The sequence below is a fragment of the Talpa europaea genome, assembly GCF_964194135.1.
Source record: "Talpa europaea genome assembly, chromosome: 2".
NCBI lineage: Eukaryota > Metazoa > Chordata > Mammalia > Eulipotyphla > Talpidae > Talpa > Talpa europaea.
In genome coordinates this window covers 10106613-10125089 of record NC_140068.1, presented here as the reverse complement: position 1 = coordinate 10125089, position 18477 = coordinate 10106613, and the positions used below count along the sequence as shown (strand labels likewise).

The window sequence follows — 18477 nt, the reverse complement described above, 5'->3', positions numbered from 1 at the left end:
GAATGCCACCCTGCCCCAGAGGGCAGCTCCAACTCCAAATGTCAGCCTGCTGCCTGGTGACTGAGCACAGTGGGGGAGGGGAATGGACCAGCGGGGGCGGCAGCAGGGAGCAGAGGACACCACGGCAGGGACCTGCTGCCCGAGCTCAGGAACCCACATCACAGAGGAAGCAGCTGCACCGACCGGAGGGGGACCCTGGGGCAGAGGGGGAATTCAGTGCCCGTGGGAGAACGAGGCTGGCAAGAGAGGCAGGGGAACAAGAAAGGAGTTTAAAGGAATTTTTTAAATGATGGCAAAGCCTGAGAGTCCATCCGACTCCGAGGCCCCACAGAGGGCACCTGGCAGTGCTTTGTGTCACCTACATCGGAAATGATAGAAAGGGACCGACAAGAACAGGATCCTGTGCTGCGGGGACCTCCCTGGCCAGTCCAGCCCCAGAGCTTCACGTACTGCTCTTGGGCCCAACGGCACTTCCAATGTGGCACTGCAGGTGCAGAAGGTGATGCCTGCCAGACGGGGCAGCAGGTCTAGGACCCAGGGGGTGATGGCCTGCGGAGGCCACCTCTCAGCCTCCAGCCTCAGCTGCCTCCCAGCTGGTCAAGGTGAGACTCCTGTATAGCAGGTCTGCAGAGGCTTGCAAAGCTCCATCTCAGTGTTGCGCAAACAACCGAGTCCATAGTGTGTGATTAAATTACTTTCAGGGATGTCCCACTTTATTGCAGGGTTAACTTGTATTAATGGTACCCACCCCAGGGAAAGTGACTGGTTATCTGAAGCTGGACCAGAGCTCAGTGGACAGACCTCCCCACAGGCTCTGCCCTGGTCCCAGGGATGTGGAGGGGACCATAGACAGCTCACAGTAGGTCTACCAGGACCTCACAAGGACTCACTCTGCTCTTCAGCCCTTTCGGTTACTCTTGCTTTATGATCTCAGGCAATCAGGGGCTCCAGGGCCCTGCTTGTCAGTTGTTTGAATTATTTTATAACTTCAAATGTTGCCTGGATGAACAAATAATCCAAAGTTCTGTTCCTTATGTGTAGAAATGATTTGATGCAACAAAGAGAGAACTACAGAGAGACAGAAAGATTCAGAGAGTGAGCGAATACAATCACTCTCGGGACTGTGCACTACAGATCCTCCAAACCCCACCAGATCACAGAAAACAAGGTGACTCCCGTCACTCAACAGTGTGATCTCATTCTATTCAGTTACTCGGGGTGTCACACCACTTTTCTCCAGTTATGTTAACAACACTAGTGGCAAGCACTCAGGTGTGTGGACCAGGTGTGTTCTGTGTGTGCCAAGTGTGTCCTGGATGTGTAGATCAGGCCTCTAACTGGGAGCATGTATCAGGTCTGTACTGGGTGTGCTGAATGTCTATGCCAGGTCTGCACTGGTGTTACCAGGTGTGTGTGTGTGTGTGTACCAGGTGTGCACCAGGTATGTACTAGGTGTGTACTGGGTGTGTACTCGGTGCCTGCAGGGCACTGAAAGGAATCTCTGAGCCCCACCACTAGCCCCACCACTGCAGAGGGCTCACTGTTCTGCAGTGACAGCAGCTGGGTACAGCCCCAGGCCTGCTTGTCCTCAGAGCCACGTCCTCAGCTGCCAGGCTCTGCTACCCGCACCTGTGTCCATAGCAGGGCCTGCTCCCCAAGACAGCCTGTCTGTCAGTCCTCGGCTAAAGGCATGGAACCCTGCAACTTTGTTCTCAAACTTATTTAACAAAGAAAAACTCTCTACTGAACTGTCCAGGAAGCTGGCCCTCTCCTGTCCCCTCTCCTGGCACAGTGACATCTATTTGCACGCCCAGGAAGCAGCAACCTAGACCCGCCGACCCTGCTTGTCAGCACAGCCTCTCCTGCCCCTTCCCTGTTCTGCGCCTCCCAATGACAGGACACAAAGGCTGGGGTGGTGGGCGCAGTGCCAGGTCACTGTGACCCCTCAGTCTGCATTGCCAGAAAAGTGAGAAGGGCTCCTGGACATGGTAGACAATGGACCATGTTTTCTCAGCTGGTCGTTTCCACAAGGAAGGGCATTTCTACTAGTGCAACACTCCCTTGACTGGGGCTGACACACAGTTTTGGTAAAAGGAAATTTTACATCTAATTCAACAGGGTTCTTTAAGGAACATGTAAACATAGGGGCAATGGAGGGAATGAAGGAATTCTATGAACGTTCACTAAGTGTTTTATGAGAATCTACATGAGATTTTAAACACACGGAAGCAAAGTTTTCTCAAGACTAGGAACCTAGGCCAGAGCCAGGAAACAGAGGCTCAGGAACAATGAAACAGAGGCTCAGTAGAAATGAAAGAGCAGGAAGAGCCAGGGGTCTAGACATGAGAGACGGTGTCCAGTCAACTCTCCAGGTTTGTAGGTAACACCGTCTCATCTACCAGTATGGACCAAGGGAGTCATCAGAACTTCAGGAGAAAGCATGCAAAGTAACAGAAGATCTTGTGTGGAAAAGTGTGAATTACTACTATTCCAGTCTGTGAAATTCCATCGCTTAAGATTGAAATCACAACCCGAGAATGGATCCTGGGAATCCCTGTTGATTGTTTCCCTGAAGACACTGAAACCTCTATGCTTCTTTGGCTTAAAAGTGTCAGGACAGGCCTCGGTTGGCCACTAGGGCTGAGATTGCCAGAAAGGTTATCAGAAGTCAAGAAAGACCGCCACATGTCCTTGTAGAAACCCAGCTGTGACCCGCTGCCCGGGCTAGCAGAGCCCTGCTCTTCACCCTGGGGAGAAAGACAGCGCCTGACGCTGCCCAGAAAGTCAAAAAAAAGGCAATCACAGCACTTTGCTTGATTTCAGCACTATCGGGAGCCCCGACATGCATGAATCACCTCATCCTGACCCCACCGTAGAGAGGAGGGAACCGAGACACTGAGCAGTAAGTAGCTTGTCGAAGGCACAGGGCTGGCATTTGTGCCCAGGCCAGGAGGTGCCAGGTTCCAGGCCCTGCAATACAGGCTACTCACTGCCAGGGAAGATGGGACAAAGTTCTGTGCTGTCCTACGGGCAAGCAAAGACTGAAAGTGATTTATCCAGGTTAATAAAACCAGGCCTGAGAGGGAACACACGGACTTCCTAGCAAATTGTAGATTAAAGTCAGGACGAAGTCAGTTTCAAGGAAGTGCAAGGAAAAGTTCTCCGCGCAGCAGGAGGGCCTTAGCACATTTCATTCCCTTCAACGAGCATGGAGACTCCAACTTCATGACTCAGAAAGAGGGTTGGCCTTCTGTGGTGTCACTAAGGGGTGCCAGGTTTGTTCTGAGGGGTTCTCTCCTTTTAGTCATGAACTAAGAGAATTTCCTTACCTGTTCCCCACGCCCACCCTGGGCCACATCTAGCTGAGGCCAGCCACTGCACTAACCCCATAACTGCCAAACAATTCCAAGGGCTGGGATTCAGGTCAGCTGCAGGAATCCTGTGCTGGGACGATGGTGGCCCCACTCTGGGTCCTCACCTTACAGGTGAGGACCTCGGGGCTCCCTCTTTCCCTCCACCTATGACTCTTCTCTGTGCTGGAGAAAGCAGAGACAGAGCGGGGTGTCTGGGTGGTCTCTGGGAAGAGACAAGAACTTAACGGAAGACCCCCGAGTCTCGAGCCTCTCATCTTCAACTTGGGCTTCCTGTGCCTCCAGCTCCCCACGCTGAAACTTCTGAGAAGCTGCCCATGTGAGAGGCCAGCTGTCCAGCACGGAGGGACCTAAGGGTAAAGGGCTTTTATGTCAACTGTCCACTGATGTGGCAGCCCCAGGGAACAAGGATCCCCCTTGGGAAGGAGACCATCTAGGGCCTTGAGCCGAGACAACAGGGTTCAAAAAGGAGAAGAGATTTAGCAACGCTGGGCTTGGTGGAGGCGTGAGTGGCAGGAAGCAAAGTCGTTGAACCACAATAGGGATGTTCCCTTTGGAAGCCCAAAGTGACCAGCACAGAACTCTTTCGTCAGCACAGAGGAAGTCTCCACAGAGGAAACTGCTACTCCCTCCGAAACGCCTTAGCACAGCATTCAGGCCAAAGAGGCAGCTCTGCGTCTACTCACCTACGCAGTTATCACAAAGGCTGCAATGAGAGGCACGAGGTGGCCGGAAAATCTTGCAGGTGAAACAATATTTAAGTTTCACAGTCTGGCCATTGATGATGACTTCTTTGGTTCTGGGAGGTGGGCGGTACCCCCCTGAACTGGTGCCATTAGCAATATCTGGAGGAAAAAAAAGGAAAAGAGCACGTCAAGACCCCTGCTTAGCAGCACCTCTGGCCTCTGCAGGCTCTAGCCACTGCGAGGGCTTAGGTGGCCTGGAGGCTGCAGGTCCCAGTGCGATGCCCACTCTGGACTCGGGGCACCTGACCCCAGACCCACAGTGGGCTGTGACCCAGAAGCCTGGGCCTGCCACGGAAGGTTTAATGTGCCCTTACTATTGCACACAGGTGGGGTGGCCTCATGACTGAGCTCTGGCCAATGTGCTTGGAGCACATGTGGCCCTGCCCAGCAGGGGGTCCTCTTCACAGAGCCTCACCCACTCTCTCCCCTCCCGTCCTTGAAGTCACCTTGGGGCCACCAATCAAGCTTGGCTGACAGTGCAGAGGAGGCGGCCCTCTGACCTCGTCAATGGTCCATGCTCTTACACGAGCGCCCACTTCCTAGCCACTTCCTAGGGCGTGGAAGTGCTGATGGTCTGGGTCTCAGCAGCTAGTGTTTCCCCCACAAATGCAGTGGGGACCCTTCTTATCCCATGGTGTCCTCCCAACCCAGTGCAAGAACCTCCCCACTTGCCCACTGGTCTCTTAAAACATACCAAGCATTGGATGGGGCAGGGATGTAGATTTAAATATATAGAATATATATTATACATATATATGTTTAAGGTCATTACATGGACATTTAGAAAGTAATTTGTTTCATTTTCTGACAGCATCTTCAGTTATTTTTTAGACTAAGTCCTAAAAATGTTGAAGAAAATACAAGTAGGTATATATTTTGTAAAGTTTCACTTTCTCTTATAGCTGAGTTCTTATTTTTGAGTTCAGGTTAGAATTACCTGGGGAGCTTTTAAAACTCCCCTAACGCAGGGTCACTGCCCAGACCCATTAAATCAGAACTATCATGGGTGACTCCAACGTGCTGCAGGCCCAAGGAGCCCCGCTCCGTGAGAAGACAAAACAGCCAGGGACGCTCTGCTGTGCTGGGTCCACACACAAGCACAGGCCGATGATACAGAGCCTGGCTCACTTCAGATGGAGAGGTTGAACCCAAACCACGCTGGTACATCAGCGATTTAACACAGAGAACTTGGTGATTCCCAAGAGCGGGAGGTACCTGGGGGCCTGCTCCCCCGCCAGCAAGCCCCCTGCTCTCCTCCACCCCCACCAGGCCTGCCCTCACATATGCACAGGATCCATATCTCTCAGGTCTTGATTTCCAGGACCCCAATGGGTATGCCCTTCCCTTTTTGCCCCCAATCTTCTTTAAGAGGCTGTCAGAGGCCTGAGATGCTCCAGCCCTTTAGTCTAAGGCTTTGGTGTTTGCAAAAACAAGTAGCCAGTGCGTGAAGTTACCAGCTACTTACTACTCACGGAGACCAAGCGCTCCACAGCACCTTTTGGAGGGGGGGACGGGAGTTCAGGCAGGAGACAAGTGGGTGTGGTGGGCATGGAAGGAGCCAGGAGTCCTCCTGACCTCCCTCTTGGCTGAGGACAACTTTCTACTTAGAATAATTAACAGTGTGGAGCCATCACAAGGACTCAGGGTGGCTGTGCCAACAGGACTCTCTGGCATCTGCTCTCTGGCATCTGCCCCTCCTGCCTGGCCGTCCAGGTGGGCACCCAGTGATCAGGCGCTAAGGTCAACAGGCATCTGAGAGGCGCCCAGCAGCAAAAGACCACAGGCTGGGGAGAGGGAGGCACTGCCAGCCATTTTGCAGCAAGAAGAGAGCACAGAGGCCCCGAGCGCCAGGGGAGATACTGGCTTTGAACACATCAGAGATAAGGGCAGATTTCTACTGGTGCCCCAGGGGGCCAAAAGGGCCTAAATTAATGATGACCTGGTGCTTCCCTGCCTTCTGTCAGCTCTGAGACCTACCGTGTCTGTTTAGGTCTTGCAAATATGGGTAGAAACCAAGAAGTTCAAAAAGAAGAATAATCAACCCATCAATAACATTTGTGTTCACCTAATCAGAGAAGCTTAAATATTCAGTCTTCAAGGTCAGGGTCAACAGCCATAGTAGAATGTCCACTAGAAAGCCCCGCTCGGAGCCGAGGGACGTGCCAAAGTGAGCTCTAGCAGCCCCTGCGCCAGTCGTGGGCGAGCTCGCCAGCCAAGGAGCATGTGGGAAAGATTGGACGGGTAGAATTCAACTGTCAGGGTCAACTGGAGCTTAGGAATTCAACACCCCGCCCCCCCACCCCAAAACTCCTTGACTAGAGACCTGGAGAGTTCCTTATGTATAAGGAGTGGAGGAACTGGAGGGCCTGGATGCAGGCCCAGCTCTGCCATCACCAGACTGAGGCCCAGAACTAAAAACCAAATTCAACCGATGTTCACAAAGTATTTACCAGATGCAAAGCGCTGTGCCAGAGGTGTGGTGGGCCTGAAAGGAGCAATTCTCACTAGGCTGGGTGTGGGGGGAGTCGGCAGGCCTGGGCTGTGTCTCTGACCATGTTCTGGCTGCCCCATTCTGGTCTGATGAATTTGGGGGCCTCTTTAGAGGTGAACCAGGTCTCCGGTGCCCCTGGCTGGTCTTCTTGCACAACCTCCAGAGTCTGGCTCAAGCCCCCCACGCACTTGCCTGAACCCCAGTGCTGTTCCCGGCACCCCTCTCAGGCTCCCTCCCTGCCGTCTGTGGAGATCATCCTGTCCTTTGAGGTCCAGCTCCCAAACCCTATGGCTCATCCGCACCTACTGGCTCTGCTGGCTCTCAGTCCACTTGTAACCCAGTCAGTGGAGCTGTGCGGTGCCAGCTGGATGGGGGGCGGGTGAGGGGGAGTATGTCAACACCCCCTGCAGGAAGGCCGGGTTCTCTGCTGCGGCTTCTGTTACAGGACATTTTTTTGGCCTACCCTTCAAGAGGGCAGGACCATGCCCAAGCCGCTTTCAGGTCTTGGTGTCTAGCAGAAGGTTAGCACACAGGAGGTCCTCAGGAAATGCTTGTTGGATGAAAGGGCCATTGTCCTGGCAGGTGGGATGGAACTAAGTTGGGGTGCAGAGGTGGAGGTCCCCATTCTTCCAGGTCCACCTGTCAGTCAGAGTCAAACTGCCCTCTGACCTCTGAGCCTGTGACTCCTCTCTCTAGGGAATGTCTCTCAAGTTCCCTCTGAGGTTGCTGTTTCTCTTAAAAGTGTCCAGAGCCCCTCTGGCCCAGAGACCTTCCTGCCCAGCAAGTGGGCGCCACCCAGGAGACAGGGCCATTGGGTAGCTGCCCCTGGGGGAGACCCAGAGTTGCTGTTTCTTTCCACATAATAAATTCCAGGTCTTCCAGATCAGTATCTTTCAGCAGGCAAGCGTCCAGGCAGTGTGACTGATGGGGCCTTAAAACCCAGGCTTCAACACCCACGGCTGGACACAGGGCTTCTCTCCGAGGTTCAGGCTGACGCCCGTGGCCCATGATGAAACCTGTCTCATCCTTGGAGATGCAAACGCCGCAGCCCGCATCCTAGGGCCTATTCCTATTTTAACCCCGGGTACCCTGAGGATGCTGTTTTTGGTTTTGGTTGTTGGTGACACTTGTGTCCCTGCTTCTTAGGGCTCTTCTTTTTGGCTTAAATGCAGCTGCTGACAAAGAAAGACGGAAGTCCGCTCTGGCTAGCCGTTAGAGAGCGCTAGACCTGGGGATGAAACTTCTAACCATTCTGCATGTTTATGAGTTAGAATTTTCCAAAAACATTTTTATATACATGTGCTTTGTGAGAAAACTTAGAAGCTTGCAAAGGGTTTCTTCCCTCCTTCCTTAAAATTGTTGGGATTTGCCGGCACAGAAGCAGAAATAGTATTGGACTCCCCATCTAGCACTAACTCACAATCAGCCGAATGCCGAGAATCAGGGGAGGTGAGGACAAAAGAGGGGGATGCTTGGCGTGAGTCAGGGACACAAACCTACCTTCACTCACAGAGAAGTGCTGGCCGGGGCGTCAGCCAGTGGCTTGGTGGTGTCCCCCTATTCCAAAGCCACTCTCGAGGACGTCCTATGGTTTTCTTGCAGGACTAACTGGGCTCTCACATCCCGGGGGACAGTCTGCCATCTGATTTACTCCTGCTCCAAATCCAGGGGCAAAATCATTGAACTGCGCTCACCCTCTAAAATGAATGTGCTTTCTTAAAAGGAGAAAGGAAAAGCCACAGCTTACAAAAGATGTAGATGCAGATTCTTTTGCTTTGCCAAAGGGACTCAGAGCAGTGGCATCCGTGCCTGCCTTGAAGCTTCCTAGACCGGTTACCAGCCTGAGAGCCCGCGGCAGAAGGGGAGGAACCTCTACCCGTAGGTGTGTCCCCAGAATCCAGACAGCGACCCCTTGGATCTCGTTAGGGCAATGAGGTTTGCTGTGGCTTTCCTGGGTCTCTACTGCAGGCACGGAGGACGCTGTGGGTGCTGGCATTTCTGAAACTTCCTAAGGCTCATTTCATTATTGCTCTGCAGTAACGGCAGCGTTTGAGCAGACTCCCAGAGCCGGGAGTGGTGGGTCTGGCAAGAGGCAGGATGGTGATGAGCCACTTACCAGGAACTCTCAGCTGTAGTCTGCAAGCGTCCAAGCCCAGAGGAAAATACAAACAATGATTAGACCTTGGACAAGTTCACTCCTCATGTTGTTAGGGCAAAAGGCTTAACAAATTCTGGCCTGCCTACAAGATACTGGTTAGGCTTCAACTCAACAGAGCAAAAGTGTGACTATTTTTATACTTCTGTACTGAATATATAAGTGAATACTTGTACAATGGACGGCAGCATCTTTGCTTCTGCAAATGCTTATATGCAAATATGTACGAAGCGGGGAGGCCCCCAGGCCTCCTCTGCAAGTTAAAAGCTTTGCTAAGTCTGTGTCTTGCATGTTTGTCTACAAGACTGGAAGCTGATGCAGGGTTTCAGACCTGAGAAACACAGTGGGCTGATAGATAGGGGAGTTGTCTCTGCTTCGTGGGGCCCATTTCAAGGAAGAGCAGAGTGTCTGCAAAGCTGGGCACAAGAGAGCAAAGAAACAGACTCGGGGAAGCCACAAAGGCTTTGAGGCCATGGAACAGTGTGGTCAGGCAGATAGTTTCATGCCTTCATCGTGTTACGGCAGATGGGCAGTGGCACAGGGCAGTGGCCAGGATGGTCGGGGTGGGGGGTGCAGGGTGGGTGTAGGGTGGGGAGGGGGATTAGGGATACCAGCCAGAGACAGACTGAAATAGGGTGGAGGTGACAGCGATGGAGATGCTTTCCAGACACACTGCCATGATGACAATTATTAATGGATGAAACACACTTTGTCATAATTTTGTTTTGATAAATTTTGTTCAAAGTATTCCAGTGCAAGTGACTTGCCTGTGTGCAAGAATGATGCCTGGAGGTGGTAAATGAGAGAAAGGCGGGGAGCAGGATGAGTACCGGGCTCTGGCTAATGCAAGGGGGCACAGTGGTGTCTCCCCGAGTCAGGGAGCACTACGGAGGCAGGTAGGGGAAGGGCGGGCAGGGCGCAGATCACTTGCTGGTATTAACTGAGTGAAAGTCTTGACGACGGAGTTTACTGGATAATCAAAGTGAGCGCTCAAACCTGGCAGATTTGACTTGGGGCTGCTGCTGCCCAAGGGACTGTTCCTGTCCTGGGAATGGAGGCACCGTGTGACAAGCCACTGGAGACCCACTGCTGTAGGAGGTAGAGGCTGGTGGGAAGTCCGGGGTTCCCTGGCAAACACCGCAGCAGCTCGTCCCTCAGGCTGGGTTTGTATCTCCAGCTGGAGAAACTGAGCGGCTGGCTGAGAATGGGGACCTGGGGAGAAAGATGTGTCCCACTGACAAGGGTGCTGGCCTTCCCCAGAGCTGACGTCACCTCCTTAATTACGGAAAGTTGCCTCATGCAATGGCCAGCCAGGTTTACAAACAGATTAGTTTTTGTTGTATTTGTAGCGGTGTAACTTTTTGCTCCAAGAAAATCTTGCAAAAGAACTTTGATATCCCAAACAGGCAAGAGAGAAGCGGCTCTGCTGGGTCTGGGCGCTGGGTCTCCAAGAAGCACAGTTTGGAAAGTAGCACAAAAGGCGGCAGCTGAGCCTAGAGGGAAGCAGGCTTCGGCATGAAGACCCCTATTCAATGGACTTCACTGAAGTGCGCCCTTGTCTGCACAAGGGTGCTCCCCAGAGTCCCGGAGATGCTGTGAGCAGGAATTCTAACTGGAGTGGTAAAAGCACTCCCCAGTTTGTGGTGAAAGAAATTCCGTGCATATACACCCAAATATTCCTAAAACAGTTCTGAGAGCACTTGTTCCATAAAGCAGGGACAGGGCATGGCCTGGTGAAGAAGTAATTTATCTCATCTTCACCAGTGCCTCAGTTTCTCCACATTTAAAGTAAAATAATATGGGTGCTTACAGTCCTTGGGCATTGTAATTCATGGACAGACCTTCAATTTCAGATGTTAGGGTGTTCACGGCTATCAAGGGCTCTTTTGGGGGATTTCCCAGGTCCTCTAGGGATATATATGTATACACACACACACACACACACATATATACATACATATATGTATATATGTATGTACCAATAATACACTTAAAGATAGAAGAAAAAGTAAGCACTTAATGTGACTTTTTTAGTTTAACTGAGTTCACCCCAAACATGCTTTGATAGCAAAATGAAAATGAGTGGCTATCTTATTTTTCACCATACTATTTTCCCACATGGATGCCAAAGACTTGCCCTTCAATATAAAAGAAATAAAGTCAGCTTTGTTCTTACAAGGTTTTAATTTCCCTCCCATGTTGTAAAGTTCTCTGAGCATACACACAAAACTGCTGTGCTGTTTAAATGAAAATCAATTCTTCCACTGAAGACCAAAGCTAGAAACATTTGTGTGTGTTTTGACTGCGGTTTCTGCATTGTCAGAAGCCATTAAATATTGCATGATGATCGCTATCAGTTTGGATTGTCAGTGTTTGCAATATTCTAAGACAAGTAGATGAGACAAAGGTAAAAAAAAAAACAACAAAAACTGAGCAAGAGAAAGCACCGGAAGGAAGAGCTGGGCTTCATCATTATCACCAGGAAAATCTGATAAGCTCTTACTGGAGTGGCATTAAGAGGAGGGCGTTGGCAGGGTGCTGCCTGGAAGAACTGGCTTCTATCTCATCTGTACATGTCATAAGATTTTATCTTTAGCACAGAGGAAAAGAAAATTAAGGATATCTGTCTAGAACTAGTGGATGCTACTTATAAATATGCTATTATACTTTCAAAAAATCTATTATGAGCCTTGTCTTTTGTCTGTGATCAACATAAATTGGTTGAAATGAATGAGATCTTCAGTAAGGGAAGTAGCATAAATCATAGATCCATCGACCTATCTATGCATCTATCCATCAATCCAAACTTTAAAAGATTTAAAAAATAACATTAGTAAAAACCAAAGGAAAACTATAAGGGGGTAAAATCCCATTTACAATAGGAAAAAACAACCACAAAACTCTAGGAGAAAACCTAACAACAACAAAAAAAGGCAGGGGGTTTTCCTATGAAGGAAAGTATACAATATAGAGACTTTAACGAGGTTTTGAAAACTGGAGAGAGGCTTTATATCCTGGGGTGGAAGAGTCTGTATTTTAAATGTCAGTTCTCTTCACATTCCTTTGTGCGCCTAGTACAATGCTAATCCAAATCTCACCAGGATTTGGGGAAATGATTTCCCCAGGAAAAAGGGTAACAGTGAAAGAAAATATACCATTCCCAAAAAGACACACATGTATTCCGTAAGATTCAATATTTCATAAATTTATAGCATTTCAAATCAGTGGGGAAACATGGATTACTCAGTAACTGGGTCTGGGATAAATAGCTAATCATTTAGGGGCAGGACATAAAGTTAGAGACAACTCTGAACTCTGAAAGATTTAAATGTAAAATATAATACTATGTAAGAACTAGAAAAATATATACAAATGTATCAAGTTTTCAGGGGTACAAAGCCCTTTCTAAACATGTGTGAGGAGCAGAATCCCTAAGGAAAAGATGGATGATGCTGACCACAGGATAATGTAAAATCCCATATGTAAAAAATTATATAAAGTACAAAGGATAAAGTAGAAAGACCTTTGTTACATATGTAACACAGGGTAGTATCTTTAAAGGATTCTGACAAATGATTAAGAAAATGACAAATAGAAAATCCCAATAAGTCAAGCAGTGAACAGGCAGCCCTCACACAATGAGAGAAGGTTGGTGTGTTTAGTTTAAAAGATTCTGATTTGCTTCCCTGCCCCCCAATTCAAAAAGATGTGGTCAAAGGTTAATTTTCAATGATGCTACTTAGCAGGCCGGTGAGAATACAGAGAAGGGGCATTCTCATGCACCCTTCAGGAGAATATAAATTAATTGAACCTTTTGAGAAACAAGTTGTAAATCTTGCAGCCTTAACAACGTACATACCCTCTGGCAGGAGCACTTTTAGGCATTACATTTCAACAGTAGTTACAACACAGTTTGTATTATTAAAAACTGAAAGCATCATAAATGTCTATAAGAGGGAACTGGCTAGGCGATTTCTGATAAAGGCTCACACAAGAGAAAACCACTCAGCTCTCTGAGGTGGATTCAAACGGATCTCAGGGAAATCTGTTTTCAGAATAGTGATGTACAACGTGAGTCCATGTTTGTGTAAAAAGATAGCATTCCGGGAAAAATACTGGCAGGCTACATCCAAATATTCACCGTGACTATCTTTGATTGGTACGATTAATTAAATACATTCACGACATTTATTTTAATTTTTCACACCATTTGGAAAGAGGCATAAAACATTTGCAAAAAGGATTGAGATAGCTTTGGTTTCTCACAATTCATACATTTAGATGTTAATGGAGTGCTGCTTTGAAAATAATTACAAATTCATAGGTCTTTTCATCGATATTTTTAAAAGATGCTGTCTTTACTTCCCTGAAAGATGGGTTGTAAGATATTTTTTAGGTTTTTCTCTTTCCTGTAACTCTGTGGGACGGGGGTTGACTCAGGACCAACCCCCTGAGGCAGGGGTTGAGGCAAGACCCTCAACTTGTAGCTCTTGAAATGTGAATCTACCCCCGGCCCTTTGGCCAATAGTGTGCTGTGCGGGGCCCAGTCACAAGTTAGCTCCCTTAGCACAGGGGATTTCAGCATAACGTCAGTCATCGCTGGGGAAAGTGTCATCTCTAGGGAAACCTTAACCCTTAACCCTCTGAGCGTTGCATTTTTTTCATCTGCCAAACAATGCCCAGATCTGTGCTCTGAGAAGCAGGGACCAGGTACTGTCCCGGCTGTGCTCAGCTCCTCTGGGTTACTCAGACCTGCATAATTGGGGCCTAGTTGATGCCCAAGGCCATTCCTTATTCCTCACTGTTTGGGGCTGGAAGATTCTTTGAGGGCTCAAGGTCCCCAACTTTCTGACTCCACCACCACGGCTTTGCTTTGTGCTATTAAGCACGCCTGAGACTATGTTGGAGTGACACTGAATAACTCACTTGTGCCCTTCATGAATTCATTTTTTGTACTTTGCCTTAGTCCCACAAGCAGGTGGGGGGTGGAAGGCACATAGGTTGATACTTCATGTTTCAACAAAATCCAGTCCACCACCAAACCAATGGACTGAATGCAATATGCTTTCTTTTCTCTTAGAGTCCTAAAATGAAATCATTCAAACACTCTGATTCGGGATGGCATCACCGAGGACTTGTTCCTGGATTCACAAAGGCAGCAGCACGGAGGAGCTTGCCAGCAGACCCTCACATCTGGCCCAGACTCTCTGGAGAGCCCGCAGAGGCCCAAACCTGTGAGTTCTCTGGCCCCAGGTCTAGACAAGACCAAGCGGGAAGCAAGCCGGTGGGTGCCGGAGCTGAATTTGCTGGTAAGATTGGCAGTCGTGATTCTGTCTGCTCTTACTGATGCTCGCTGGTATTTTAATAAAGGATTATATGCTTTTGAACCAAAAAATGTGTAAGGATGGGCAGACTTCAGATAAATTATTTATTAGTGAGCACCTTGCGACCAATAGCAGCATCGTCTAGATTTTGATAAAAGCAATTTCATTTTTGATTTGTATTCTTTCCAGGGCTTATGATGAGACTCGTGCACATCAACAGCTCAGAAATGTCTGCTGTATTGAATTGAATGAGAAGAAAAGACAATTGCTAAATGCCTCCATTTCCCTCTCTTGCCACACAGACATACTGATGTGATTTTCCCCCTTCTGGCAAATGAAGTGACTTGCTCAGCCCCAGGCTTGGTCGGCATTAAGAATGAATGGGAATTTTTATGGCTTTGCCTCTGATTAGCCAAGCGTAGCCCCCCACCCACCACCATTGTGGGCGGCAGAAACCTGCTGAGGCCACCAGGGCAAAACAGCTTTGACTAGAAAGACTGTAACGTTTCATTTTTTTTTAATTAACTGGTCAGCAGGGTAGGAATTTCTCAATTCTTTTGTCAGTCATTTAGAAGAGAAGAAACAGGATTGAGAAATTCTTGGAGTTCCCAGCCCAGTTTCTCTCCACAAAGTTTCCTGATACTTTTAGAGAGAAGCAGGAGTTCTCTTTTTAGAGCTGTTCTGTGGACTAGGGGTTCCGCCCCACGTGGGGTGACAGAGTCCCCCAAGCCAACCAGAGGCCTGTGCCTCCCTTTTGTTCAGGTTCCCAGGAAACTCCCGGGCTGCAGTGAGTCTGCACCCTGGGCTAGTGAGGCCTGGCCTTCCAAGGCCCTCGGCTGCTTGTTTTTGAGGTGGAGGGGGCTGCCTGCTCCCTTCCCTGTGTCTGGGAGGCACTGAAATCTGCAGTGCCCGCTGGCCCCTGCTGGCCTGTGGCTGGGCCCACCCCACCGGCTCTGCACAAATGTGCAGGTAATGGAAAGAAATGAGCAGGTTTGCTAGGCCACGCACAGCGTTGACAAATGTTGCCTGGACAGCTCCTTACTGGGCTGTCTGTCTCCCAAATAAGCACCTTCTAAAAACCAGGTACTGGCACATCCTCCCCTTTAGACAGAAGACATTCTGCTGCAGGTGGGGAGAGAGGACTGACACGCTCACACACACGCACGCGCACACACACACACGCATGCACACACTTAGAGCAGGGCTGTGCAGGAACCAGCCACTTCTGGGCGAGCTCAGGGTCACTTGGCAGCTCCTTTCTGGCCCGAGCTCAGCAGGGCGGGCCTTCCCAGGCAGGGCCACGCTGACCCCTGCAGAGCGTGCAGGCACCCCCACAGAGGCCCCAGGTCAGCCAAGCTCCTCCCAGGTTTGTACAGGGGGCGAAGACTGCCTAATGCCAAGAACAAAGAGTGCCTGGTAGACATCCTGGGGTCCTTGGGGAGCCACAGGTCCTGAGACCAATGATCTTTCTATCTGAGTATCCTCCACACACCCCCTCTCCCCGCTGCCACCTCACTTTTCTGCTGGGAAACAAAGAGTTCTTGAGGGTTTTCTAGTTTTTTCCCTGTCCTGGACAGGATGAGTGCTGGTGGGGCAGGGGGAGGAGGGGCTGGTAGGAGGTAAGGAGGGGACAAAGGATGGGGTTCTCCGCCATGAGCTACTTCCCAGCTGACATACTCGCTTCTCCATGGGCCGTCAGCCAGACTCCCACTCCTGCCCCCACTGTGCTGTCTGCCTGACATACAAAATACCTCACAGACATTTGCTGACATTCTCAAGCATTACTCAGTAAAAGGATCACTAGTGGAATGTGCTAGAAGCCAATTTCCAGGCCTTATCTTCTAGAGATGCTCTTCTGTGGGTTCTGGGAGGGTGGAGCCTGGGAATCTACATTTTAAAAAGCAGCTTAGGTGACTCCCCCAGGGCTTCTGGGATCTCAGGGTCATAGACAGCAGCTGCAAGACTCGTCCTCCCTCCTACAGAGCACGATGGGGCAGCTTCCACAGACCCCTCTCTCCAGGTGTGGCGTACAGAGCCCTGGGACACCCTGCTGGCCTCCCTGACCTACACGGAGAGGGCACCAAGGCCAGGGCCCTCCTTCCGGAGCTGCCATCAGTAGTCAGGGTCAGCCACTCTCACAGTTCTGGGGACCTGGACCCTGCTTCCCTCTGTGGCCACACCCTCAGGCTCTCATGGTCAATGCTGGGCCCCCCAACTCATCCTATGAGGTTCAGTGCCCATGTCAGCTTGCAGCTGCCAAGCTGATGCCCCACATGCCTTTCTTGGCTCCTTCAAATGGAGACTTCTGACCCATCCCTGCAAAAAGCAATCTGAGCCAAGGGACTGAAATCATCTCATTTGATAGATCATAAGCACTCATGGTTCTCACCTAACCCACAAAACCCCTAGAAACCAGGAAAAAAAGTAAGTCTCCAGGAGCCTCTATACGTTATGAAGCATAAATATTCTTGAAAATAACATTTTAATTTCTTGCATAATAGCCATTAGGGAGAGAGACAATAATTTATTGATTTTGCAATGGTTCTATATTTAACTTGTTCCTATTTTTTACACTATTATAAATAACTCCGCCACAAACATCTTCATATTTGTTTTTCAAGTAAGGCTTAAATTTTGTTGCCTGAAGCTCTGCAAAGCAGGTGCCTATTTCAGTTTCCTTTTCTATTGGATTTCTTCCATCCCTTTGTTAGTTCAGTTCCTCAAATCATTTCTAAAACTTGACACAATGTGGACAGACAGTTCCGAATGCTCCTACAAATTCCAAATGTGTTCCCGGCAGAGCACTTCTAACGGGTATACTGCACAGAGCTATTCCTGACAACCCAGGGCTGCAAGTGAGAAAAGTCAGAAGAGTGAAAGAAGTGACTTGAATATTACTTTGCTGAGAAAGGAGGATGTGTCCATGGTGCAGGAATTGAACTTCCCCTTCTTCCAGAAAGGAGCCTGTGAGATGACAGAGGGGCTTGGCTCTCTCCAGTAGCCAAGGGACGGGCAAGTCCCTATTTGCCAAATTCCTTCACCAATGCAAGCACAGAACTGTTTCCACAGAAAGAGGTGAGGGGCTGACTCTGGCGGGCTTCAGTGCACTAGCTGGGGAGCTGAGCTGCCAGGAGCAGAGAAGGGGCGGCAGCCAGCCGCTGCTGCACCAGCCACTCTGCACCGACTGCAGCCAGACAGCTGCCCGAAAGGGCTGCCAGGAGCCAGTGCCCTCGTCACGGAGATGGCATCGCCTTCGATGGCCTGCCACGCCTGGTGACTCACCCCTGCAATCTGCTTCCATAATCACCACCAGACTTTCATTCCATAATTGCCAAAACGTGCAAATAGTTATTAAAATATTGATGGAGGCAAACCAGCAACCATTGATCATCATGGAAGAGCAGTTGCTCACTGCTTTCGTCTCGGGAGAGCTTCGTGGGAAGCCTGAAAACCTCGCCATCATCACACTGCTGTGTGTGTTGAGCTGTAATAATTCCAAGGTGTGATTAGAAAGAAACACTCATTGTATTTCTCGGGTGGAGAGGAGACCCAGCCTCCAGCATCTGAGCTGGGAGCACACGGGTCTCATTTCCAGATGTTTCCTTCCTAGCAAGTTCTTCCCTTTTACTCAGCAACCCCAGGAAAGCAAAGGAGCCTCCAGCAAGGGAAGAAGAATCTCAATTCCACCTGATATGAACTTGTTATATCATTTCCTGCACCTGAGGTTTACCTGGTGAGTTCTGCAAAATGCCATACCAGGACCTTTAACTTTAGCAATGATTCCAAGCGCCCCCTACCTCCCATGCCCAGTCAAGTGGAAACATGGAATCATAAGGGCCTGGAAAGAAGATCTTGGACAGAGAAATAAAACTTGAAACATAATTCCAAGGTTTTTATTGATTTAGCCTGACCCCAATCTGTCTTTATGGATGGGCTGTTGCCTTTCTTATATTGGAAATTCCACCTCCCTCCAAACTTGGATCCCACTTTGGCACAGAAGTTTTAGTTTGCTTTCCTCTGGACATGGCTGTGGCTTGAGGTCAGCCCTTAGATGAGCACATCTGGGGGTCTCTGGATGTCGGATGGCTGTTAGTTTCCTGGTGGTGATGCAAACTAGCAGAGCCATGGAACACACCAGAACCTGCACCAGCACCAGACAGATGGGACCCCAGGTGACGTTGATGTCACCCAATGACCAGCCTTGTCCTGCAGCATTGCAGCTGGGGTTCAGGTCTGTGCTATCCAACACAGTGGCTACTGTGGCTCTGGAGGACTCAAAACATGGCCTGTCTCCCTAAATATCCATTCCAGGTTCAAATGGTTTGGGTGGAAATTAGAGATTATTACAAACTATTTCAATTGTTTCTTTTTCTTACTTTTAAGCGGCAAC

The 18477-nt window shown here is 49.5% G+C and overlaps 1 protein-coding gene across 2 annotated transcripts in view; it reads right to left on the bottom strand.

Moving 5' to 3' along the window:
* ZDHHC14 (zDHHC palmitoyltransferase 14) overlaps positions 1 to 18477 on the bottom strand; it is a gene marked incomplete at both ends in the record, with an annotated part of 219872 nt that overhangs the window by 50078 nt on the left and 151317 nt on the right. For both annotated transcript variants that reach the window (XM_084256183.1, XM_084256184.1), the window contains one exon: positions 4058 to 4216. In XM_084256183.1, coding sequence (XP_084112309.1) covers positions 4058 to 4216 — 159 coding nt within the window. The remainder of the gene's footprint in view (positions 1 to 4057; positions 4217 to 18477) is intronic.